Raw genomic sequence first — 26,521 nt, forward strand, 5'->3', positions numbered from 1 at the left:
CTCAGGGCGGGGACTCGGCCCTATAAATCCGCCCCAAAAAGCGCCTTTTTCCTCAATGAAAAGCTCGGGGACACACAGAGAGATCAGGGAATAGGGATAGAGAGGTGGGGGTTTTGTGCTGCTAAAAGTTTTTTCAGATTTCCCAAATTTTTGGGGTTTTTTTTGTTTTTTTTTTTCTTTCCTCTCTCTCGCCACATTCCGGCTCTCAAGAGGCGACTCGGCAAAATGAAATATATTATAGGCATCGGAGGGTAAGTTCTCGCTAAATTTTGGGCTGTTTTATGCTTTATTTTGTGTTTTATTTTGTGCTTTATTTTTATGTTTTTGTGTTAATTTTTTGTGTGGGAAATGGGAGATTATTTATCCAGGCTATGAATTAATATTCGGGATATGAGGTTTGAGAGATGATGCAACTTAATTCGTGATGCTTAAAGACAGAAAACTGAGTGACATACACTTTTATATATCCTTTAATAAATATCTTAATATACCCTTTTATATGTAATTTTATATATATATTATAGGGTTAAAAGGATGGAAGCTGCTTTAGAGTTTTGCAGGGCAGCACATCCTTTCAGACTTATTTTAGCCACACTTTATATATATTTTATATACTTATTTGTGTTATATAAATATTTATATATGCAAATTTATACTTACAGGTTTATATATATATTTAGAGATACTTTTATCCACAGTTTTATATATCCTTTTATAGGGTTAACAGGAGGGATGCTGAGATGGCAAAAACTCCTCTCTCAAGTAAATTTAGAGGCCAAAAAAATTATTTTAAATTTTTCTCTGAAAGGCGAAGAGGGAGAAAATCCTATTTCTAATAAAATTGGGGTGGTGCTTGATTTTCATTTTTAAAAAAGCAGAATTTAAGGCGGGTTTGTGCTGGGACGGGGTGAGAGTGAGGCGGGAAGGTTCCGGAAATGGAACAGCGAGCGGGTAATGGGGGTTATTAGAATGATAATGTATTAATAATATGCGACTGAGGGATGGGAAAAAAAAAAAAAAAAAAAAAAAAAAAAAAAAAAAAGGAGTAATAAGACAAGTGAGAGGGAAGTTATTCAGGGTTTTTACACTGAAGGGGTTATGGGGTGCATGAGGGAAATTCCATGGCGGGCCCGAGCTCCCCTCAGGGACCCGCGGCTGTGAGGGACCGGCCGAGCTCCCCTCAGGATCCCGGGGCTGTGAAGGGGCGGCCATGGCGGCTCCGCGCTCCCCTCAGGATCCCGGGGCTGTGAGGGACCGGCCATGGCGTCTCCGGGCTCCCCTCAGGAACCCGCGGGTGTGAGGGACCGGCCATGGCGGCTCCGAGCTCCCCTCAGGGGCCCGTGAGGCACCGGCCATGGCGGCCCCGCGCGCTCCCCTCAGCGCCGCCGCAGCGCGCGCGCGGGAACCGGCGGGGCCGTTACACGCGGCGGAGCGCGGGCGCGCGGCGCTGGAAAAGGGCGGGACCGCCAGGAGGGGCGGTCACAGCCAATCAGCAGCCGGGGAAAAGGCGGGGGCGGGATGGTAGAAGCCAATCGGCGGCGGGAGCTGGAGGGGCGGGAAATTCAAATGAGCTCGGGCGGGGTCGGGGTTCCCTCAGGGGCAGTGCCCGGTGTCCCCTCAGGGGTTTGTGTGCCCTCAGGGGCAGTGCCCGGGTGTCCCTTCAGGGGTTCGCGTCCCCTCAGGGGTTCGTGTCTGAGTGTCCCCTCAGGTGTAGTGCTCGGGTGTCCCCTCAGGAGTTCGTGTCCCTTCAGGGGTTCCCTCAGGGGCAGTTCCTAGGTGTCTCCTCAGGGGCAGTGCCCGGTGTCCCCTCAGGGGTTCGTGTCCCCTCACAGGCAGCACCCGATGTCCCCTCAGGGATTCGGGTCCCCTCAGGGGTTCGTGTCCCCTCACAGGCAGCACCCGATGTCCCCTCAGGGATTCGGGTCCCCTCAGGGATTCGGGTCCCCTCAGGGGTTCGTGTCCCCTCAAGGGCAGTGCTTGGTGTCCCCTCGGCGATTCGTGTCCCCTCAGGGGACATGTACATTCTAGCACTTATTTCGTGTCCCCTCAGGGGCAGTGCCCGGTGTCCCCTCAGGGATTTGTGTCCCCTCAGGGGCAGTGCCCGGTGTCCCCTCAGGGGTTTGGGTCCCCTCAGGAGTTCGTGTCCCCTCAGGGGTTCGTGTCCCCTCAGGGGCAGTGCCCGGTGTCCCCTCAGGGGTTCGTGTCCCCTCAGGGGCAGTGCCCGGTGTCCCCTCAGGGATTTGTGTCCCCTCAGGGGCAGTGCCCGGTGTCCCCTCAGGGATTTGTGTCCCCTCAGGGGCAGTGCCCGGTGTCCCCTCAGGGATTTGTGTCCCCTCAGGGGCAGTGCCCGGTGTCCCCTCAGGGGTTTGGGTCCCCTCAGGGGCAGTGCCCGGTGTCCCCTCAGGGGTTTGGGTCCCCTCAGGGGCAGTGCCCGGTGTCCCCTCAGGGATTTGTGTCCCCTCAGGGGCAGTGCCCGGTGTCCCCTCAGGGGCGGTCGGGGCTCGGATCCCTCAGGCCTCGCCTCCTCCAGCGCTGTCTGTCCCACCCGGGCTCCCAGTGACTCCCAGACCCGTTTCTAACGCGATTCTTCCTCTGTCTCCCCCACTCTGTGCAGGGTCACCAATGGGGGCAAAACCACCTTGACCAACAGGCTGGTCAAGGCGCTGCCCAACTGCTGCGTGGTCCATCAGGACGATTTCTTCAAGGTAAGCTGAGTCCCCTCTTCCTTTCAGTGTTAATTTTACATGCAGGGCAAGTCAGTTTTGACAGCTTAGGAGCCACAAGCTTTCTCCTTTTGTGGGGTTTTTTTTAATATATATATATTTATTTAATTTTTAAATGACTGGACAGGTGGGGAGTTTCTGACCTTTATAAAGGCCACAGGAACTTGGCGTGACCCAGCTCAAAGTGGTCTCAGCAAAAGCCACCTTTAAGTGTTAACAACAGATTTAAATTTAGTATTGATTTCAGGCAGAGGTTGTTTACTCTGCTCTGCATTAATGATTTTTCTCCATATTGGGATTTCCCACCTTATTTTATTAAACTGAGAATGAGACTGCTGATGGTGCTTTAGGATTTAAGACCTCTGTGCTGGTTTAAATACAGAAAAGGGGGTTTTATGGGGGAGCTTTGATAGAACCCAATTAAAATATTGCAGAGATTTAAGCAGAAGACCTTCAGTGCCTTCTGCCTGGGAGTGCAGAATGTTCCTAAACCCTGCACTATTTAATGGGAATTATGTTATCCCTGGACTCTACCACATGTGGAAGTCCAAGAAATGCAAGAATGGGCTTGGAGCAGTTGTGGGTCATCCCCAAAACATCCCCAGCCTCGTGTGCTCAGTCTGTCCTGCACGGATTTGATCACTTCGGGAGCCCTTCGGGGAGGATTTCTGTTTGATTTTCCATAAAAATCTGTAATTTCTGAGTGAATGGCAGCAAGAGGAAAGTGGTAACTGAGCAACCAAAATGCTGCTATGTTAATTTTTATTAGAGAAGTTCAAATACCTGTTTTGTTCTTTTTAAAATGTACATTCTAGCATTCTTTGCACTTTAAAATTCCTATATATCGATTTGTAAACAACACCCTATAACACTTTACCAACTAACAACCAACATATCAAACAATTAACATAAAAATCTTTATCCAGAGCTGATTGAACCAACCAAGGGAATTTCCAGAGCTCTTTGGGGTTGGGGAGAGCTGGGAATGAGGATGTTCCTGCAGCCCCAGGGGTGGCCAGGAGGGAACTGATCCCGCTGAGGTTGCAGCAATGTTTTATTGCTCACTATATTTCAGCCACAAGATCAAATAGAAGTCGGGGAGGACGGCTTTAAACAATGGGATGGTAAGAGCAGTTGTTCCCCTTATAGGATGTGCAGTAAAGTATATTCTTTTTTTTTTTTTTTTAACCTAAGTTATTTTCTTTTTTTTTTTTTTTTTTTTATTAAAAAAGCTTTTAACAATAAATACTCATAAAAAATCATAACTTTACCGAGCTCTATTTATTTTATACCTCCAAACCCGTGGTGTTTGATGGTGTTTGATGGTTTCCCTTTTTCCCACCCACCCCTTTTCTCCTGCCCAGTGCTGGATTCCCTGGATATGGAGGCAATGGTGAGCACAGTGCGGGCCTGGATTGAGAACCCCGTGAAGTTTGCCCGTTCCCACGGGGTGACTGTCACACCTGGCTCTAAGGAGCCAACCTCCCAAGATACCCATGTCTTGGTCATTGAAGGCTTCCTGCTTTATAATTACAAGTAAGGTTTGGAGAACTCTTCGTGGTTTGCAAGGGAAAGGTCTTTAAATTCTTCATGCTGGAGCTAAAATCTTTTTTTACTAATTTCCCCTTCCTACCTTGTTCTGAATTCTCACCCCTGGAGGGGTTTTCTGCTTGTTAAATGTAAAATTAACTCCTAAATGTAGAAATGAGGTGAATTTGAGGTGCTGATTTAGGCCTTGAACTCCAGGGGAGTTTTCAGAGCAGGATTTTTGCTGGCAGAGCTTCCCCTCATCCCTTCAGCTTGGTGAGAACCAGGCAATGTTCCATTCACTGCCTGGAATCTCTCCTGGAATGGAGGAGCTGTTCCCTCCCCTGCTTGTTTAACACTGAGTTTAGTGAGAGGAGCAAGAAAACTCCCTGGATTTTTGTGGAGAAACATGAATTCCCAGAATGATTTGGAATGGACCTTAAAGCCCATCCAGCCTGGCCTTGGACTCTTCCATGAACATGAGCTGAGGAGTTTTTTCCTGTCTCAGATTTTACTGCAAACTGATTTTGGAATGATCCAGAAAGAGCCAGAGTTCCCAGTGCCTGACCCTCCACAGGATCCCTTCTGACCTTCAGAAAGGTTTTGAGTTAACAAACCCGTGAGGGAAACACCTACCCTTGGTAAAGACACAAATCCCATAGAGGCAGAGAGGTTTTTGTGGTGTTTGGGGTGATTTTTCCTGTCACTAAAGTGAGATCTCCCCTCCCCAGGCCTCTGATTGAGCTGTTTGACCTTCGTTACTACCTGGCCGTGCCCTACGACGAGTGCAAGAGGAGGAGGAGGTGAGAACACTCCTGGCTGTGCCCCCAGCCCTTCCTCTGCTCCTTTATGTTGTTCTTAGTCATGGGATTGTGGAATGGTTGGGGTTGGAAGGGCCCTGAAGGTGATCTCAACATGGGCAGGGATATGTCCCACTACCCCAGGCTGCTCCAGCCCGGCCTTGGACAATTCCAGGGAGGGAAATTCCCAGTTTCTGGGATGGATTGGGTGGATCAGAGTGGGAAATTTAATACAAGTGGAGGAAGGGAATGTGGAATCACAAGAGCTCTGAGATTGAGTCCAGCCTCACATCCCCAAATGTCACATCCACCATTTCCAAACCAGGGATGGGGATTCCACCACTGCCTTGAGCAGCTTGTGCTGATCCTTCCCAATCCTTCCCATGAATTATTTTTTTCCTAACACCCAGACCCTGGTGACATTCCTTTTATTTATTTTAATAAAAACAATTTATTATTTTATTATTATTTATTTTAATTCAGTACACGGAATTACACCATCCCTGACCCCCCAGGGCTCTTTGATGGCCACGTCTGGCCCATGTACCTCAAACACAGGAAGGAGATGGAGGACTCTGGGGTGGATGTGGGTAAGTCCTTCCCAAACACAAATCCTTCAGCCTTGCAGTTGGAATTTAAGGAATTGAGTGATTTCATTTGAGGAAACTTTTCCACTGGGATGATGCAGGGTGCTATTTTTACTCCCCAGCTGGAATCCTGGCCTACTTTGGATAAATACAGGCAGTTTTAGAGCTAAGAACTTTATTTCCCCTTTGCTTTGTACTCTTAAGGACTTAAGAGGGGATAAAAAAATTTTAAAAGATGGAATTTGGATTTCACAGGTTTTCAGGATGGTTCTGTTTTTCCAATAGACAAACAAATTAAATTATCCTTTGGATCAGTAAAATATGAAATATTTAAAAACTAATTTCCCAAAATCTCGTTCTGAAGGGAAGCCCCAGCCTCACTCCCCCTTTTTTTTTTTTTCCTCCCAGTTTATTTAGATGGGCTCAAGTCAAGAGATGAACTCTACAACGAAGTCTTTGAAGATATTCACAACAAGCTCCTAAACTGCTCATAGGTAACTAAACTCCAGAGGACAGGAATGTGAGGGATTGTGCTGGGAACAGCCTGGATCTCACCCCTTTTCCCTTTCCTGCTTTCCAGGGTCTGGGAAGATGTGGAAAAATCCGTGTACAGCGCGATGTAAATAATATTTGGAAGTGGGAATTGGGGTTATTTGTGTGAACTCCTCTCCCACTGCCCTTCGGCAAGTCCCTTCTGTATATAATTGAAAACTTGAGGATAACTTATTCCCACCACATGGGCAGGATGGCCTCAGTGGGTTTTTTTTTTGTAATTATTTTATATTCCACTGGCTTACAGAGAAGTTGGAAACAGCATTTTTATAGCAGAGCAAGTAGAGGGAAAATGAGAGAGCTCCTGCTTGGAGGCTTCATTCAAGGCTTGTTTGTAACTTCATCAGTTCAGTAAAAATCCACTTCAGTCTCTTTTAAGGTCCTGATTTAATTCATCACTCAGCTTTATGGCAATAAAAATGGCTCATCCAAACCACAACAGCCCCTTTTTGCTGGGTGTTTGGAATTTCAGCTTCAAAGCTCCTTCCACGTGTCACTGGTTGGGGTTTGGGTGCTCACAGAGGCTCCAGCCAGGTGGGAATGGCTCAATTTGGGAATTTAAATCCATGAGGTGAACTGGAGGAGATTCCTCAGGGAATGGGGAATGAAAACTCTGCTTCCCTAAAAACCATTTTAGGTATTAAAGGTGAAACACCATCCAAATTTCAGCTGGAGAGAGAGAGGGCAGTGCCACCCCTGTCCCTACAAACACTGGGAGCTCTCAGGCACTGAAATAACTCAACTGGGGGGGAAATTCTTCCCAAGATTTTGGGGCCTGAATTAGAAACTCTACTCTGGAAAAGCAGCCTGGTTTTCCATGTTTTTTTTTTTTTCCCTGTTCCAGGTTTTCCATGGGTTTTTTTTCCCTGTCACTGGTTTTTTCCATGGGTTTTTTTTTCCCTGTCCCTGGTTTTCCATGGGGTTTTTCCCCTGTGCCGGGTTTTCCATTGAGTTTTCCATGTTTTTTTTTCCCCTGTGCCTGGTTTTCCATGGGTTTTTTTCCCTGTCCCTGGTTTTCCATGGGATTTCCCTGTGCCTCCAGGGGTTGGTTTAAGCCCTGCAAAAGCATTTAGGGTTTGTTTAGACTTATAAGGGAAAAGCCTTCGCTCCCACCTCCTGCCAAACTCCGGGAAGCAGAAAATTGAATCCTAAAAAAGGCATTTTGGTGTCTCTGTCCACGTCACAGGGTGGTGGCAGCTCCAGCTGCAAAGAGGGGACTGGAGCAGCACATCCCCTTCACTCCCAACACCAATTCCTAAAGGCTTCAGGATTAGCAGACTCGTGAATCACCCCCCAAATTCTGATTTTTTGCAGCTATTTTGGTGCCATTTCGTGCATCCACGTGAGTGAGATCCCTCCTGCCCTGGGACAGTGCAGCTCCTGGGCTGGGGTGAATGACCAGTGACTTCCAAAAGCCTTTTGGGAGTGTGAAATCCAACCCCTGAGCACGAGGGGAATCCAGGAAGGTTTCTCACTATGTGTGAACTTTGCTCGGCTCAGGAACAGCCGGGGCTATAGGATTTCCATACATCCTTTCACCCACTGCCTCTGCATCCCAAAATCCACACCCCAGAGGCTTCCCAGGACACGGGGCCTGGCTGAGGGCTCCGTGTCCCCTCCCCATGTGGCTTTGCTGGACACGGGGACAGCCCCAGTCACGCCACCTCCTGCGGGAGCCAAGTGCCTTCCCTGGCAGGGAACACCAGGGCAGATCAAATACCAGCAGCTCCACGTGTCCCACGGATGGGAATGAAATCTAAACCTGTTGGAACGTCAGCAAGGACGTGGGGCATGCCCCCTCAGCCCCCTCCTGATCCCAGAGGTCACAGCAGAGTGACAAATAAATCCTAAATGGAGTAAATCCCCTGGGCACGGAGCTGAGCTGGAGGTGAACCCAGCCAGGGGGACACCTGCCATCCACTGGGATTTGGCTGGTGGTTCCCCCGGATCAAATTCAGCTGGATCTGGGCTCCACGGGGTCACAGGCAGCTGGAAAGCCCTCGGTGCTCCCAGGGGAAACGTGCTCCCTGCTCTGGTGTTCTCTGGAATGGGGGACCTTGGCTCCCCCTGTCCCCAGCAATGAGGGAGCTCAGGCAAGAGGGGCTGGGGGCTCTCCCTGAGCCTGGGAACACCCCACAAACCACCCCAGACCTCCCTCCATGCCCACAGCACTGGGTCTCATAAAGAACAAAAAAAAAAAAAAAAAAAAAAAAAAAAAAAAAAAAAAAAAAAAAAGAAGAAGAAAAAAAGCATTTCCCCCACCCTAAATTAAGGAAACCCCTCTCACAGTGGGGGAATTGTCACCACAGGCCACATCCTTGTCCCCCTCCTGTGGCAGGAGCTGAGGCAGCCACCCCATTACACAGAAATCTTTTTATTCTGGGAAAAGGGGCAGCCAGGGCTGGGACAGAGGGACAAGGGCTGCAGCACCCTGGGGGGATTAGGGCCCACCTGGGGGGATTAGGGCCCACCTGGGGGGGCTGCAGAGTGTGAGACCACGCAGGGATCAATCAGTCCTTGGTCCCAGCCCACGCGTGGCTGCTGCTGTGGTGTAGAGAGGGGAGAAATTCTGCCCACCAAACCCCCCACGGGGCACTGGGGCAGCTCAGGGACCTCAGTGGGGTGGGGACAAAGACCCCAGAGCGCAGCAGCAGCAGCAGCAGCAACAAGGAGCGCAGGGACACGAGCCAGGCAGGAGCTGCAGGCAAAAAGCCAAACCCCAGGGTGGCACAGCCCCAACCCCACAAGGTGAGGGCTCCAGGGGGAGGCACAAACACCCCCTGCACCCCCGGGGGACACAGCAGGGGACAGCAGGCAGCACTGGGGTTAACGGATGCTGCCGTCTCCCTCGCTGCTCTGCAGCTTCTCCCTCTCGATGGACCACACCAGCTCCTGCACAAACTTCATCTCCGAGGCCACCTGCTTGGCCAGGGCCTCGTAGTGGTTCTCCAGCTTGCGGTAGCGCCGCTTGAGCCCGTTGGCAGCCTGCACCACGCTCTTGGTCTCCTCCTGAGCCTGTTTCTTCATGGCCTCCGTCTTGTGCAGCTCCTGCCGGATCTGCCGCAGGTCCTGGCTGATGCTCTCGTTCTCCTCTTTGTACCACGACTCCTTCTCCTCGTAGATGGACAGCAGCGCCTCGATGTCCTCCTGGAAGGATTTCTTGTTCCTCTCCAGCTCTCTGAGGCTCTCCTCGGCCGCAGCCACCTCCTCCATGACCTTGGAGAAGCGCTCGAAGTTGATGTAGGTGTTGTTGGGGGGCATGCTGGAGTGGGATTTGATGGTGTACTCCTTGAGGCGCGTGGTCTTCAGCCGGCGCCGCTCGGGTTTCTTGCAGCTGTCCTCGTTGCGGACGTTCCTCCTCTTGATCACCTGTAGCAGGGACAGTTGTGGCTGTAGAATCCACCCACGGGGCTGGGGGAGCAGCAGAGCTCCAGCTCTGGGGGATCAGGCACCCAAAAAGTGACAATTCTTAAAGTTCTCACCTTAATCCAAGGGTGCTCCAGGCTCTGGGCGATGGTCATTCGCTTCCTGCAAACACAGCAAGGCTGGGATCAGGGCACAGGCTTTGCTCCTCTCTCCCTGTTAAAGCAGCTTCGAGCCTGTGATCACCTTTGGGGTTTGGCTGAGCCTGGACAAACCCAGGCAGGAGCTGCATCCAGCCCCCAACTCCTCAAAGCGCCTCCCAAGAGGATCCTGTGGGATCCTCCTGACCCCACTGCTCCTTCCCACACCCTGAGCCCTGGGGAGCCAGCTCAAACCCTCCCCAACCCCAATGGAGCTACTGCACCCTCAGGGGGATCCCAGAATTCACTCCACACAGGAGAGAGGAGTGTACACAGCAGGTTGGGCTGTCCCCTCTCCCAGAGGAACCCCCAGCTCTGCTCCCTGTCCCTCACTTGGGGTCCTTGACCAGCAGGCGGCGGATGAAGTCCTTGGCCAGCTCGCTGGTGTTGCTGAAATATTCCTCATCAAAGTCGTAGTTGACAGCAGAGATGTTGGTCAGGGTCTCCTGCTTTGTCTCCCCCAGGAAAGGGGAGGCTCCGCTCAGCCTGAGGAGAGAGAGAGTTGGGACACCCCAAAAAGGCTCCAGCCCTCAGCCCTGTCCCCTCCAGAGCTGCCCTGTACTCACAGGATGTAGGTGATGACCCCGATGCTCCTGGAAGAGAGAGGGAGAGGAGGCTGAAGTCACACAGAGCTTTTGGCACCAGGGGAGATCCACCAGCACAAAGGGATTGGCTGCTGGAGCCGTGGGAAGGGGCTCAGGAGGAGAAACACTCACCACATATCGGCCTCCAGCCCCAGGGGTTCATAATTCACAATTTCTGGGGCTTTAGGGGGGAAAAGGAGAGAAAATGGGTTTGTTGTGATGGAAGGAAGCTTGGCCCCACAGACACTGGAGTGCTGCTGGGGTCTCTCCAGGATTAATCCAAAGCTTTCAGCAGCCTGAGCAGCCCCCAGGAATAGTTTGTAGCTCACCTACAAACTCTGGGGTCCCAAAGATATTCTTGAACTCGTTCCCAGCCTCGATCTTGTGGGCGATCCCGAAGTCGATGAGTTTGATGCGAGGGTTTGGCACGTTCTTGTCCAGCAGCATGATGTTCTCTGGCTGTGGGGGGACAGGAGCTGGGTCTGGGGGAGCCTGTGGGGAGCTGCCCTGGGCTCCTCATTCCTGAGGAAAGGATGAGTGCCTCGAGCTGGGAGAGATCCCAAACACCAGAGGGGAGAGGATGTGCCTCAGGCTGGGAGAGATCCCAAACACCAGAGGGGAGAGGATGTGCCTCAGGTTGGGAGAGATCTCAAACACCAGCAGGAATGCAGTGACCCCTACTCCTCAGTGCTGATTTCCAGACCCATCTAGGGGCTCATCCCTGCTCCCAGTGCTAACTCAGGGTGTCTGCAGCTCCCAGACCCAACCTGGGGGTTCTTAGTACTGAACTCAGGGTGTCTGCAGCTCCCACAGCTCACCTGGGGGCTCCCAGTGTTGACCACAGGGTGTCTGCAGCTCCCAGACTCCACCTGGGGGCTCCCAGTGCTGAATATGGCATGTCTGCAGCTCCCAGACCCAACCTGGGGGCTCCCAGTAATGAACTCGGGGTGTGTGCAGCTTCCAGATCCCACCTGGGGGCTCCCAGTGCTGAATATGGTATGTCTGCAGCCCCCAGAGCTCACCTGGGGGCTCATCCCTGCTCCCAGTGCTGAATATGGTGTGTCTGCAGCTCCCAGAGCTCACCCAGGGATTCCCAGTGCTGACCATGGTGTTTCTGCAGCCCCCAGACCCCACCTGGGGTGTCTGCAGCCCTCAGAGCTCACCTGGGAGTTTATCCCTGCTCACAGTGTTGAACTCAGGGTGTCTGCAGCCCCCAGAGCTCACCTTCAGGTCGAAGTGCGCAATGTGCTTGGAGTGCAGGTAGTGCACCCCATCCAGGATCTGCTTGAGGAACTGCGTGGCCTCTTCCTCAGTCAGGGACTCCTTCTCAGCCAGGAAATCGAAGAGCTCCCCTCCGGACACCAGCTCGAGGATGAGCACCACGTCGGTCTTGTTCTCGAAGATGTCGTGCAGGGTGATGATGTTGGGGTGCTGGATCTCGCGCAGGATGTCCACCTCGCGCTCGATCTCCTCGCGGCTCACGCCCCTGCGGCTGGACGACAGCCGCCGCTTCTTGATGAACTTGGCCGCGTATTCCAGCCCCGTCTTCCTCTCCCGGCACTTCCTGACGATGGCAAACTGGCCGCTGCGGGAGGAGGGGAGTGTTATAAATTTATGCATCCCATAAGAGTTTTATTTCCCCGTCTGTAGCTTTGTGCCAGTTGTTACTATGAGTTTTTGTATAGTTGTAAGTTTGTATAAGTTGTCATTAAGTAGTAGGGGAGTAAGAAGTTACAGTTAAATTGTTAGAGTATTTGCCAGGCTGTCACCAGAGAAAGAGAAGAAAGGAGGGATCTTTCTCCCCTCCCAGGAGGATCCAAATCAGGATATCATTCCGGGTCAGTGATTGGTGGATACAACTGACCAATCATTGAAAGGCGGGAAAAAATGATTGGTCCAGAGAAGCTCCTGCTAAGGACCAATAGAAACTCAGAAAATGAGCCAATCATCTCAAAGAGCCAAAATCCACCAATCACAGGAAGAAGGGAGGAGATAAAAGGGGCTGACAGCAGGAGGGAGAGCCTTTTCCCTGAGGGACACTGTTGCCTAAAGGGGGGAGTGCCCATATGGTACTGTAGGTACTTTGTTACTCTGCCTTGTCCTAAGGAGTTCGGGACTAACCTGACCCTTTTGCTGTTCCAATAGTCCTTTTGTTACAATAAACGATTGGCCATTTTTTTTAAAAAAATCCAGATTTTCGGCCTCGTTTTTAACAGGGAGGAGCTGCAGGATGGATGGCGCACTGCAGGATGCGGTTTTCCCCCCTCAGGAATGCCGTGAACCGGGATCTGGTGATGCCAGCCTGGCTTTGCACACCCAGCCAGGGTGGAGGGGCGGAATTCTGAGATTCCTCCCAGGAATTTGGCAGCTGCCACATTTGTTTTTTTGTAATCCTCCCTGGGCTGTTCGGGTGCTGTTGTGATCACCCAGGGTGGGAGATTCCCCCAGCCAGGAGCCCCCAGGAGACCCTAAAGCCCTGATGGAGAAGGGCAGGAGGAGGGGGAAATGCCTGAAATAAATACCCTTTATATCTTTGTACATCCCTGGATGGGGCAAAGTGGGGTCTATCAATGGGCACCCCATCCCTTCCCATGTCTCACAACCAACCACAACCACAGAGGGGCGACAGAACGAGGAGCAACCCCTGGAAGTTCCTCTGCTTTGATAAAATAAACCACTTAACTGACCCAAAACCATTTTGGTGCCCGAGGAGAAGGCACAGCGTGGGGCTGGAGGATCCCGAGGCAGCTCCCCCCGCTGCCGCCTCGGCACCGCGGCTGATTAAATCCCATCCGCAGGCTCTGAGTCACCCCGGATCCCTCCCACGGGCGCCGGGCCAGCAGCAGCCACCGAGGAGGGCCGGAAGCCGGGAACTCCACCGGGAACAACGTTAATTAACGCTTTTTTTTTGTTTTAAATCTCTATCTGCCAGAGGTGCCTGACTCTGCACAGCCCTGCTGACTACAGAGAGGGCACCACAGGGGATCCAGTGAAGCTCCCGGCTGAAGAATCCCCCCCAGAACACAAGGGGGGATTGTCTCTCACCTGCCCAGCTCCTCTCCCATCTCATAGAAATCCTCCACGCTCTCCTGGCGGAAGGTGGACATGGCTGCGGGATCCCTTGCAGCGGGATCCGCCGCGGTGCTGCCAGCGCTGGGTGTCAGGAGGGGAGAGCGCCCGGGGATCAGCACCTGCGGCACCGGGGAAAAGGGGGAGATGTGTCCCAGGAGCTCCAGCACAGGGATGGAGCCCCGATTCCCCTCGGGGGATGCACAGCCCCGGGCTGGCGGTGCCGTGGGGAGGCTGCTGTTAGTGCCGGGGATGTCCCCCGGTGTCACCGCACCCCAAAACCCCGGGGACAGGGAAGGGAAGGGGGACACAGCCTTTCCCAGCTCCGCAGGCCTCACAGCCGCTGTGCACCCAATCCTCCTCACCCCTTTCCTGGCCCTTTTCCCCTCCTATCCCGCAGTGACGGTCCCTGCCCGCAGCCCCCACCCAATGCCCACAGCCCCTCTCCTCCCAACCCCTGCACATCCCCTTCCTGCCCCACAGCCCCTCCCCGCTCCAATTCCCCAGAGCCCCTTTCACCCCAAACCCTCCCCATCCCTTCCCTTTTCCTCATTCCCCCCATCCTAATCCCTACCCCTCCTTTTCCAGCCCCTCCCAACCGCGATCCCCCACTGCCCCTCCCTATCCCACAGGCCCCACAACCCCCAATCCCTCCCCGCCCCACAGGCCCCACACCCACAACCCCCCCTATTTCCTCCCTTTCCTTCCCCACCCCACTCCACAGGCCTCAACCCCCACATACCGCACCCCGCGCCATCCCTCCCTCTTTCCCCACCCCACCCTCGCTCCATCACCCCTCTCCCACCCGCACAGCCTCTCGTTTCCCCTCCCGGCCCCACATCGCCCCTCACAGACCCTCATTTTCCCCGGCCCCCCCTTCCCAACCTGGGCCGCCGCCGCCCGCGTCGCCGCCGCCACATTCCAGCACAGCAAGCCCCGCCCCTCCCCACAAACCACGCCCACCTCCGCAATAAGCCACGCCCACACTGCATCATACTAATGGCCCAAGCCCCGCCCACATTGCGCTGAGGCCACGCCCACCTGGCGTCTCACTCAGAGTGGGCGGGGCCAATACTGGGCGCTCGTTGATGGCACCGCCCCCTCCCGGCCACCAGGGGGCGCCACCCGCGCCCTTAACACACCCCAAAAACTTTCACTTTTCGTCACCATTTATCCAATTTTATTAATTCCAGTGGCACTAATACAGGCGGCGATGGGCACGACGGACAGTCACGCTGCAGCTAAGGCATCCTCACCCCCTCAGCATCTCTCCCCCCTGTTTTCCTTGTCCTCCTCTTCACCCCACCCCATTCTGGGCCATTCTGCAGCACTACCTTATTTTCTTTTTCTTATTTTTTTTTTGAGTCAAATAAATACAGAATTGGGCAGATCTAGTGGAAATGTTTTAGTTACAATGGCAAAGATGAGTCATGTGCAACACAGAAACCTATAAGGCTTTTTTTTTTTTTTCTTTTTTTTCCGCTTTTTCTTACTTTTCCTCATTTGAACTTCTCAAAATCGCTATGAAACCCATTGAGAATAATTAACAAGATGGTCACAAAGCTCCTACCCCCCCGGGGGGGGCGGGCATGGGTGATAATAACGCTAATTAATTAAATTTATTATTTTTTTCCTGTTTCTCCCCCCAAGAGTTCCATGAGTTTCATTTAGAGTTTGTCCAGGAAGTTGTCGAGGGCGGGGATTCCTTCCTTGAGCCCTTTGCGTTTGCGGGTCTCGGCCACCACCTGGCAGGGCCGGCTGGCGCTGTCAAAGGGGTCCCCGGGCAGGATCTGCCAGTGGTCAAAGACACACTGGGGGAAAGCCTGGCCGCCCGTGTTGGATCTCAAATCTGCTGTGAAACCTGTTGGAACGAGAGGAAAAAAGGTCAGGAGGGATAGGAATGGGTCTAGTTCAGTGTTGCTTCAATAGGTAGATCAGAGGAAGGCAGAGCAGCTTTAGAGATCCAAATCAGTATGAGATGGGAATGGAAAAAAGGCTCCAGGAAGAACTTAAAGCTCTTTCCAGTGCCTAAAACTGGACTTTAGACAAGCACATGGAAGGACAGGAAACAGGAATTGGCTTTCCACTGGCAGAGAGCAGGGATAGATGGGATATTGGGATGGAATTCCAGAGTAGCTGTGGCTGCCCCTGGATCCCTGGCAGTGCCCAAGGCCAGGCTGGAGCAGCCTGGGACAGTGGAAGGTCTCCCTGCCCATGGTAGGAACACTTTGAGAAGTCTCTTCCAACCCAAAATGTTCTGCAACCTTGGCCTCTTCTCCCAGGAGAGGAAACAGCTCTAAGCTGTGCCATGGGAAGGTTGGAGATTAAATTTTTTTTCTCCAGAAGGATGGACAAGCACTGGCAGGGCAGTGCTGCAGTTCCCATCCCTGGAGGGATCCCAAACCCATCTCAATGTGGCACTTGGGGACACAATTCAGTGCTGGGTGAACACCTCAACACCTCAACCATCCCCTGAGTTTCTCCCCCTCCCAGGACATCCCCAGGACTCACCAAAGGACTCGTTGACGGGCAGATAAGCCTTGACCACGAACATGGGGGTCCCGGCCACCTGGGTCTCCTCAAAGACGTGCCCACGTTTCCTGTTCAGGACCCCGTAGATGCCTCCGACCACCTGCTCCGGGCACTGCAAGAGACAAGAGGGGTCAGGATTGCACCACTCACCTCCAGTTCCCTGTTGGTTTTGATTTTCTTCCAGCTTTTTGATGTTTGTATATTTGTTTATGAAAAACTCCAGTACAAAGTGGTTGTTTTTGCCTTTTTTTTAAATTTTTTTTTTTTTTTTTGGGAAGGACAATTTATGGACTTTTAGTTTGATCAGTGGGGTTAGAGAGGTGTCAACCTCATTGCCCAATTTCTGGTGAAACTCTAAAAACTCTATAAATTCAAAGGAGAAATAAACCACCTCTCTTTTTGCTTTGACAGCTGAGTGTCCTTCATTTTGTGTCCTCTAGTGACAGTCCCCAATTCCCCTGAGGGCTGAGCAGGGGTGATGGGACAGATGAGACAGGAAAAAATCCCCTCTCTCTGCAGACTTCCAAAACTCCTTTTCACCCACAACCCTCCCACTCAAACCCCACACTCCCAGACCATCTCATCTCTTCAAAATCCCTTCTCTTCAAAATTTCCAAAATCCCTTTTCACCCACAACCCTCGCACTCAACCCACACCCTCCTGGACCATCTCACCTCTCAAAATCCCCTCTCCCCAAAACTTCCAAAACCCCTTTTCACCCACAACCCACACATTATACCACACACTCCAGGATCATCTCACCTCTTCAAAATCCCCTCTATTTCAGACTTCCAACACCCTGTTTCACCCACACCCTCCCAGAGCATCTCACCTCTCAAAATCTCCTTTATTTCAGACTCCCAAAACCCCTTTTCACCCACAACCCTCTCACTCAACCCCCACCCTCCCAGACCATCTCACCTCTCAAAATCCACTCTCTTTCAGTCTTCCAAAACCCCTTTTCACCCACAACCCTTGCACTCAAACCCCACACTCCAGGACCATCTCCCCTCTCAGACTCCCCTCTCCCTGCAGACTCAAAAAACCCCTTTTCACCCACAGCCCACACCCTCCTGGACCATCTCACCTCTAAAATCCGCTCTATTTCAGACTTCCAAAACCCCTTTTCACCCACAACCCACACACTCCCAGAGCATCACACCTCTTTAAAATCTCCTCTTTCAGACTTCCAACCCCCCATTTCACCCACAACCCTCGCACTCAAACCCCACACTCCAGGACCATCTCACCTCTCAGACTCCCCTCTCCCAAACCCCCTTTTCACCCACAACCCTCTCACTCAACCCACACACTCCTCGATCATCTAACCTCTCAGACTCCCCTCTCCCTGCAGACTTCCAAAACCCCTTTTCACCCACAACCCACACACTCAAACCCCACACTCCTGGAGCATCTCACCTCTCAAACTCCCCTCTATTTCAGACTTCCAACACCCCGTTTCACTCACAACCCTCTCACTCAAACCACACACTCCTGGACCATCTCACCTCTAAAATCCCCTCTCCCTGCAGACTCAAAAAACCCCTTTTCACTCACAACCCACACACTCAAACCCCACACTCCCAGAACATCTCAAACCCCATTTCACCCACAACCCTCACATTAAACCCCACACTCCCGGACCATCTCCCCTCTAAACTCCCCCCTGTGTCTCACCTGTATCTCCACCAGGTAGATGGGCTCCATGAGGCGAGGCTGGGCCGTGAGCACGGCGGCGTAGAGGCAGCGCCGGGCCGTGGGGATGATCTGGCCGCCGCCGCGGTGGATGGCGTCGGCGTGCAGGGTCACGTCGTGCACGTCGAAGCGAACGGCGCGCATGTTCTCCTCGCACAGGACGCCCTGCCAGGGGAGAAAAAAGGGGGTAGAAAATGTAAAAAAAAAAAGCATTTAAAAATATTAAAATAATTTTAAAAAATATTTTAAAAAATTAAAAATATATAAAGACACGTAAAAAATAGAAAAAGCGTTAAAAACGCGTTAAAAAATTAAAAACATCAAAAAACATAAAAAATAAAGCATAAAACAATCGAAAAAAATCAAAAAACCCATAAAAACCATAAAAACTATTAAAAAAACCATAAAAAACATTTAAAAACCATAAAAAAACATTAAAAAACCATTAAAAAAATTAAAAAAACATAAAAAAACATTAAAACCATTAAAAATACCATAAAACCCCCATAAAAACATTAACAAACATAAACAAACATAAAAAACATAAAACATAAAAAATAAAAAAAACATTTTAAAAAAATCAAACAAATATTAAAAAATCAAAAAACATCAAAAAACCCATAAAAAAACAATAAATTTTTTTAAAAAAACATAAAAACCATAAAAAATCATAAAAAAACCATTAAAAAATAATAAAAAAAACCATAAAACCCCATAAAAAATTAAAAAACAAACATAAAAACCATAAAATATTAATAATAAAAAATATTTTAAAAAAAAATCGAAAAATATTTAAAAAATCAAAAAACATCAAAAAAACATCATCCTGAGGTGTTGGGAAAGACAGGACAGGAAGGACTTATGAATGTGATTGTATAGTAAGAAATAGTGCATAGTAAATAATTACTGTACAGTAATTACTGTACAGTAAAATGGAAAAGCTGTGAGTGAAATAGAAATGAAAACCAAGCTTTGAGATGTAGAGATGGGATGGGAGGCAGGAAAACGGTGATGAGCTGGAGATGGGCTGTAGGACAGGAAAATAAAAACTCAGGAATGTCGCCTTTGCACTCTGCCAAAGGCATCAGGGAGAAAACAGGTAAGAAAAGTTGTCTTTAGAGTTTAGAATATAAAATTATATGGTAATATAGTAGTTCTTATAGGCTCTACATGCAAAGTTTGTAGGTTTTGTATCTTGTGCCAGTTGGTCACTGTAATTTAGAATATTCAACACAAAAAGAGATGTAATGGTCAAACTCCAAATCCTATTTAAACCTCAAAATCATAATAAACTTCCCTTCTTTCCTCACTTTGACCTGATGGGTGAATGTGGTTCTTTCATGTCTCTGAGGGATGAACTTTCACACCTGCAGAGGTTGGGACTCTTGGAGGTTTTTCCCAAGCTCAGGGCTCTGTGGAGCACCAGTTTCCACCTCTGCAGCATCTTCATGATCTCTGAGCCTCAAGCCACAAGAGCTGTCACACATTTATGGTGCTGAAACTCGAGTGCGTTTGGCCAAGGAAAATGGGATTTTTAATGTCACAGAAGTTGTTGGCTTAGAATCTCCTTCAGACTGAAACTAAGTGTTATACAGGAAAACGAATCCTTCCTGTCGCTGTTCCCAGTGTGTCAACTTATCCTGCAGTCCTCTCCTCTTAAATTCCAGTAAGAATTGCAAATTATTATTTTTAATAATCCTGAAAATAATTGGTAGATAAGGCGAGATCCCTGTCAAGCCTCTCAGAGCTTCCTTCTGACACCAGTTGGGTTATTCACCTGGACTGCTCCCACATTGCATTTTGCTCCATGAGAAACATAAATTAAATGTGGAGCCACAGAAGCCACTCAAACCAAGACCTCATCCTTCACCTCCTTGGTGGCCCACCAGAACCCACTCAAACCAAGATCCCATCCCTCACCTCTTTGGTGGTCCACTGGAAGCCACAGATGCCACCCAAACCAAGACCCCCAAATCCTCACCCTGTTGGTGGTCCACTGGAAGCCACCCAGACCAAGACCCCACCCATCATCCCCTTGGTAGCCCAGTGGAAGACACAGAAGCCACCCAAACCAAAGCCTCACCTTCTTGGTGGCCAACTGGAAACCACAGATGCCACCCAAACCAAGACCCCCAAACCTTCACCTTCTTGGTGGCCCACTGGAAGTCATGAATGCCACCCAAACCAAGACCCCACTGGAAGCCACAGATGCCACCCAGACCAAGGCCTCACCTCCTTGGTGGCCCACTGGAACCCGGCCACCACGCTGTCCTTGATCTCGTTGAGGTACTGCACTCCCTTGGTGATATCAGTGAGGATGTTGGGGCCGGTTCCATCGGGGCCAAAGCACCAAATCTTCCTGGCCTCGGTGACGTCCCACTCGTATTTCTCGGCCAGGTAGCGAGCCCTCTGCTTGAGCTCCTGGCGGGCTGAGACCTCGCCCTTGTCGATGTCCTCGGCCAGCCCGTCGGGGAAGGGCCGCGCCTTCATGTACAGCCGGTTGTGTTTGTTGGGGGACTTGGAAAGGCACATCACGTTGGACTCCTCGCTGACCGTCTCGCGGTACGACACCACAGGGTCTGATTTCTGCAGGGACAGAGAGGGGTGGGTGTCATCACCTTGAGTTTTCAGCTTTCTGATATTTTTTGTGTTCTTGGATTGCAGTTCTTATGCTTTCTGTTCTTATGTTTTCTGTTCTTATGTTTTCTGTTTTTAAGAGCTCTTATGGGGTTCTTTCCTTGTAATAAAAGCAAAGACTGGTATTTTTGTAAATAATACATTCATTCATACCAGGGGGAAGCTTCTAGGTTGATCACTGGGGTCAAAAAGGTGTTAAACCTCATCCCCTAATCCTTAATTAAATTCTAAACACTATATATAGTGTTTGGAATACATACATATATATATATATATATATATACATATGTATACACACATACATACATACATGCATATATATATTGGAATATAGATATGGACTATATATATTGTGTGTATGTATATGTATACATATATATATAGTCAAGATCCCCAAATAAACCTTCCTTCTTTTTCATTTCACATCCTGAGGGGTGAGTGTAGTGTGGTTCTTTTCCTGTCCTCTAACCCTGAGCTCAGGCCATGCTCAGCCCCTCTGTACCTTGATGGGGATGCAGGCGTGGTCCTCCTCCAGGTCCTTCAGGCAGATCTCCAGGTGCAGCTCCCCAGCACCAGCGATGATGTGCTCCCCAGACTCCTCAATGATGCACTGCAAACAGCAGGGACAGCAGGTGAGGCTTCAGAACGAGCCACAAACATCAACAACTCTCTATGAAAATTTTTATGTTTAACCCATAGAAATACTCCTAAATATTCTCCCCACTTCTCTGGGTGTAGCACAGCACCAAGTCAACAACTTGAGTCAACTCAAGCCTTCCCCAGGATGGGAAGCAGCACCTCTGGATCCGTTCTGGCCACTCACCTGCACCATGGGGTCAGACTTGGCCAGGCGTTTGAGCCCCTCCACCAGCTTGGGGAGGTCAGCAGGGTTCTTGGCCTCCACGGCCACGCGCACCACGGGGCTGACGCTGAACTTCATCACCCTCATGTTGTGGGCGTGCTCGAAGGTGGTGATGGTTCCAGTCTTCACCAGGAACTGGTCCACCCCAACCAGCCCCACGATGTTCCCACAAGGCACGTCCTCGATGGGCTCCACGTAACGGCCCATCATGAGGATGGTCCTGGAGGGAAAATTGGATTAGTGACATTGGGAAAGGGATGAGATGTCACTCACACCATAACCAAGAGCCCTGACAGCACCAAAACCCCAAATCTCAACCCCTTTAACACCCCCAGGACACACCTTTGAATTGGCTTCAGGTACAGATCCTCCTTCTTGCCAGGGGTGTAGTTTGGTCCCATGATTCTGACTTTCAAGCCAGTTGAGACGAGACCAGAGAAGACGCGGCCGAAAGCGTAGAAACGTCCCTTGTCGGAGGTTGGCACCATTTTGGAGATGTACATCATCAGGGGGCCTTTGGGGTCACAGTTCTTGATGCCTGCCAGGGGGAGAGAGACCAGATTAGCCCAGAGTTATTGATGTATCTGGCAGTCGCCCCAAAACCCAAACTCAAGATGTGCAAACACTGTCCCAGCTCAAGGGCTTCTGTCTGGACTGGAGGAAAAGGAGAATGGCTCTATCAGAGGGCAGAGACAGAAGGAATATTGGGAAGGGATTGTTCCCTGGGAGGGAGATGAGGCCCTGGCACAGCTGTGGCTGCTCCTGGATCCCTGGAATGTCCAAGGCCAGGTTGGAGCAGCCTGGGACAGTTGGAGGTATCCTTGCCATGGCCTGGATGACTTTTAAAATCCATTCCGACCCAATTTCATCTGTGATACCACAAAGATCACATCACCAAAAATGATCTTCAACAAATCCAGGCTCAGATAGACCCTCTGGGTACTCTAAGGTTATTCAGACAGCTCAGCACTCCAGAACAGAGCTCTGAGAAACTAAAACTCTTTGACCCATCCTAGAAAAGCTGCAGACTCAATTCCAGACAATTTTGAGCTGTACACATGGAGAAATAAACTGGTTACAGGTGTGTTGGAGCTGAGGTCTGGCAGCAAAACAAGCAGCTTGTCCTACCTATGGCAGCCTCATCATCAGGGGGGCCCTCGTAGAGCAGCTCGCAGCGATATTTCTGGGCTGTGACTGGGGAAGGCAGGTGGATGGTGATCATCTGCAGCAGGGCATCTCCAGCTGGCAGCCACCGCCTCATCACGGCCTGGGCAGAGCAGCAGGACACAGTCAAAGTGTTTACCAGACAGGGATTCACCTCCCCACCTCCCCCAGGCAGGTTGGAGCAGCTCCTCAGAGGATTCAGACCAGCCTCACCTTCAGCAGGGGTTTGCCCTCCTTGTCCTTGTCCTCGCTGTCCAGCTTGATGTCCAGTTTCTCAATCAGTTTAGCAGCCTCTTCCTTCTTGAAGTTCATGATTGCATCGAAAACCTGTGACGAGAGCAGCCGTGTTGGCAGCGCTGCCGTGACCCAGTTTTTGGAGCAGCTGCATCACTGCACCTGCAGAGGATTCCTGATCCTCCTCAGCAGCCAGGAGACACAGCCCCATCTGCCCCCAGAGGTGTCAGACAGCTCAATTTCTTCAATCAAACACGTCAGGTCAAAGTGAAGAAATTTTCCATCATCACGCACAGAGAGGGAGGTGCTGGTCAAGGAAAAAGCCTGAGGAACTCACCTTGAAGATGGGGTCAAGGATGAGCTGGCAGAAAGTCCTGGGCAGTTTCTTTCCATCAGGGCTGGTGGCAGATTTGCTGAATTTGCCAGTAGCAGGGTCAAAGTATCTGCAGAGAGAAGGAAATCAGAGAAAATGTCCACGCTCAGGTCAGCTCCAGACACACAGCTTTTGTTCTGCCTGCTCAGAGCAGAGCCAAGAGCTGCTGAGGAAGAGCCATTTCCTGCTTTCCCCCTCATCCAGCACTCCCCAAATTGTAATTAACTCCTGTTAATTCAGGCACAATCACACCCTTCCCCCCCTTTCCCAATTTTCTGCAGTGTCAGGCTGCAGCCACGCAGAACTGATTTGGAATTCCAATCACCACCAGCTCCCTCCTCACCTGTCTCCCCACAGCTTCTTCATCATGTCCTCAACTTTCTTGGCACGTTCTGCTGGGCTGAGCTGGGCATCTCCCTTGGCAGCAAACTTTGCCACGTACATCTCAGCAAATTGTTTGAGGGTGAAGGCCCAGCCGTGCAGGCCCGAGCCAAAGCCCACGGTCCCGAGCACCGGGTCAATCTGGGAGGGAACAGCAGAGCTGGGTCAGGGGAGCAGCCCTCAGTCCATTCCATCATAAAATAGAGATTCAGGATATTGAGATTCTGGAGTGGTTTTGTCCTAGTGACAATCTCTGAGGTGTGGGACAGGCAGCATTTTAGCTTTGGTTGGTTTTTCTCCATTCCCACCAGGTGTGTGCTCAGGTTCAGGTGCAGGTAGGATTTCCATCTTTCCCAGCAGGATCAGGAAGGCATGGAAACCTCCAAGACAAGTTTCTCCTCAAAACCTGTGGCCCACAGCCTTCCCAGGAACCCAGCAGGAGCAGACCAGGTGGGGAAGGGACCTTAAAGACCATCCATCCCACCCCTGCCATGGGCAGGGACACCTTCCACAACCCCAGGGTGCTCCAAGCCCTGTCCAGCCTGACCTTGGACACTTTCAGCCACAGCTGCTCTGGGCAACAATCACAGCTTTTATTTGCTCAGGCCTTGAATAGGAAATTTGGGAGTGGAGCCAACAAGAGCCCCAAACCAACCCAAACCTGGGACTTCAGGCACCTTCAAGATCCTCCACTGAGGACAAGGAATTCCCACTGAGGAGGGAGCTGCTCCCTCTCCCCAGAGTGACTCAATCCAGGCCCCCAGAGCCTCCCCTCACCATGATGTTGCCCATGGGGCCGCTCTCTCCCTCCCCATAGGTGGAGATGATGACGTTGACGTTCTCCACGATGCGCTGGAAGGTCTGGTACAGCTCCTCTGGCTCCAGCTGCAGCTCCAGCAGTGCCCTGTCCATCTTGTTCATCATCAGCACGGGCTTGATCCTCTCGGCGATGGCCTGACGCAGCACAGTCTCTGTCTGCACACACACGCCTGCCAAAAACAGAGTTAGTGAGGAATTAATTAGGATTTAGTTATTCCCTCCCTTTCTAAATTCCCCCCAAATGTGCTCCTCTCCTAATTCCCCTCCAAAACCTCACCAGAGACACAGTCCACGACAACCAGGGCGCCGTCAGTGACTCTCAGAGCTGCAGTGACTTCAGAGGAGAAGTCCACGTGCCCAGGGGAGTCAATGAGGTTGATCAAGAAGCCAGAACCATCCTTGCTCTGCTTGATGAAGGCCAAGTCGTTCTCAGAGAGCTCATAAAACAGAGAAATGGCTCTGAAAGAGAGGAGAAAATGATTAAAGTGATGAACTGTGGGAAAGCTCAGGAATATTTTGCCCCACACTGGGTGGAGGTGGCACCCAGTGCTTTGCTCTGGCTGACAAGGTTGGAATTGATGACCTTGGAGATCTTTTCCAATCTAAATGCTGGGCTCCAGGATTTCCTGAAGTGTATTCCTGTGAGATAACAGGAGCAGAGGCTACAACCTGCTCTTCCTAAACCATAACATCTTCCAGAATCCCAAACCTTCAACTCCCTACAGTTCTCCATCACCCATAAAGGCTTCCCATTCCCAAACCACGGATTTGGGCTTTTCCTACTAATCCCAACCATGTCCTCCACCTCAGAGTCCTCACACTCCCTGTGATGGCAAAGGTACATCCCTAGAGATGCTTTCAAGAGTCTCCACACCAAATCCAACAATCCTGATGCTGAACTGGGAAGGCAAACCCAATGCCCAGCAAGGAATTGCTCAATCAACACTCAAGACCCCTCAGGAGCACGAGATGAGCTTCTGAACCCAACAACACCCTCTTTCACCCCCTGGATGACTCCCATCCCTCCCCAGGGAGGAGCAGGAGCCCAAGGGGAGGCACTCACGTCGATTTGATGGTGATGCAGAACTGGGAAGGCAAACCCAATGCTTAGCAAGGAATTGCTCAATCAACACTCAAGACCCCTCAGAAGCACGAGATGAGCTTCTAGACTAAACCAGAGCTTAACAACATCTTCTTTCATCCCCTGGATGACTCCCATCCCTCCCCAGGGAGGAGCAGGAGCCCGAGGGGAGGGCACTCACGTCGATTTGATGGTGATGCAGCGCTCCTGCTCGTCCTTGCGGGTGTCGGTGAAGCGCGTCTCCCCGGCGCGGGCCGAGGCGATGATCCCGGCCTTGCACACCAGGGAATCCGTCAGCGTGGACTTGCCGTGGTCCACGTGGGCGATCACGGACATGTTCCTGATGTTGGCCTTTTTGTCCATGATGGCCCGTATCTGGTCTACTGTGAAGTTCACCTTGGGTGAAGAAAAAAAAAAAAGGGAGATTCAGCGTGTATTGGGGAAAAAAAAAAACCTCTGGTGATTTTAAAAGATTTGAATCTGCCATAAATACCTGCCATAATCATTGAGCTTTAGGTGACAACACGACCCGCAGCAAGGGCACTGCAGTGGGGATACAGCACCAACCCCTCCCTGCTTTTAAGTCCCCCAATCCGCGTTGTCAGCGCAAAACGCCCCCAAAACCGAGCCCGGTGCCGGTGACAGCCCAAACCGCAGCGTTACATAAGGCACCACCGGCACCGCAGCGCCCCGTTCCCGCACTGCCACATCAGCGCGGCCCCTGCAGCGCCCCGCGGGGGAACGGCAGCCCCGGTACCGATACCGGCGGGTGCTACCGGCTCCAGGGGGTGTCACGGCCGCCCGGACCGGCCCCTTCTCGCCGCCCCACCCTCCACCCGCAGCCGCGGCCCAGGCCGGCAGCGCAGGCCGCAGTCATGGCCGTGTGAGTGGCGGCGCTCGCGGAAGCGCCATTCCCGGTGATACGGGAAGCGAGACGGCCGCTCATCCCGGTGGGAGCGGCGGAGGGCGGCGGGGGCTCACCATGGTGGCGGATGGCGGCGGATGCTGCGGGGCGGGGGGGTCGCGGCAATGGCGGCGGCTCGGCCCTGTCTCGCTGGCGAGCGCAGAGCGGGCGGAAGAGAGCGCTGACGTCAGCCGGAGCGCTCTTATAGGGCAGTGGGGCGGAGGGGCGGAGCCTGCGTTGTGCGCATGCGCGGCCGCGCCGCTCTATCCCGCCGACTCTATGGTTAGGAGGTTGTTCCGCCTCGCCGGCACCACGTGGGTGTCACCGCGGCTGTACCGGGATTACGGAGAGGAGACACCGGGGGAAACAGCGACCGGCAGCGACAGCCGCAGTTCCGGGACCGCCCTGCAGCGAGGGGAGACTCCCCCCCTCCT

The 26,521-nt window shown here is 51.6% G+C and overlaps 3 protein-coding genes across 4 annotated transcripts; 1 reads left to right on the top strand and 2 right to left on the bottom strand.

Annotated features, from left to right (window-relative positions):
• On the top strand, positions 1-8,547 carry NMRK2 (nicotinamide riboside kinase 2). The gene is made up of 8 exons (XM_083879753.1): positions 1-251; positions 2,615-2,705; positions 3,799-3,847; positions 4,088-4,259; positions 4,982-5,053; positions 5,534-5,640; positions 6,046-6,131; positions 6,218-8,547. The coding sequence occupies exons 1-7, from the start codon at positions 226-228 to the stop codon at positions 6,129-6,131; spliced, it is 603 nt and encodes a 200-aa protein (XP_083735879.1). The 5' UTR covers positions 1-225; the 3' UTR covers positions 6,218-8,547.
• On the bottom strand, positions 8,548-14,348 carry DAPK3 (death associated protein kinase 3). Its single transcript, XM_083879752.1, has 9 exons — positions 14,291-14,348; positions 13,382-13,527; positions 11,561-11,921; positions 10,666-10,795; positions 10,469-10,517; positions 10,319-10,345; positions 10,086-10,238; positions 9,672-9,717; positions 8,548-9,558 (listed from the first exon to the last, which is right to left on the bottom strand). The coding sequence occupies exons 2-9, from the start codon at positions 13,441-13,443 to the stop codon at positions 9,016-9,018; spliced, it is 1,371 nt and encodes a 456-aa protein (XP_083735878.1). The 5' UTR covers positions 13,444-13,527; positions 14,291-14,348; the 3' UTR covers positions 8,548-9,015.
• Positions 14,349-14,808: 460 nt separating this feature from the next.
• EEF2 (eukaryotic translation elongation factor 2) lies at positions 14,809-26,258 on the bottom strand. Of its 2 annotated transcripts, XM_083879798.1 has the most exons (15): positions 26,165-26,258; positions 25,365-25,579; positions 24,380-24,561; positions 24,061-24,272; positions 23,246-23,424; positions 22,867-22,972; positions 22,509-22,622; positions 22,260-22,398; positions 21,474-21,669; positions 21,093-21,351; positions 20,772-20,879; positions 19,865-20,218; positions 17,615-17,797; positions 15,917-16,049; positions 14,809-15,266 (listed from the first exon to the last, which is right to left on the bottom strand). In XM_083879798.1, exons 1-15 carry the CDS (start codon positions 26,165-26,167, stop codon positions 15,073-15,075), a joined length of 2,577 nt encoding a protein of 858 aa, XP_083735924.1. In that variant the 5' UTR covers positions 26,168-26,258; the 3' UTR covers positions 14,809-15,072. The 2 variants fall into 2 exon arrangements, with proteins under 2 accessions (XP_083735924.1, XP_083735925.1); XM_083879799.1 differs by lacking the exons at positions 25,365-25,579; positions 26,165-26,258 and adding an exon at positions 25,166-25,241.
• Positions 26,259-26,521: the final 263 nt, after the last annotated feature.

The sequence above is a fragment of the Zosterops lateralis genome (genome assembly GCF_965231275.1).
Source record: "Zosterops lateralis genome assembly, chromosome: 29".
NCBI classification, from domain to species: Eukaryota; Metazoa; Chordata; class Aves; order Passeriformes; family Zosteropidae; genus Zosterops; species Zosterops lateralis.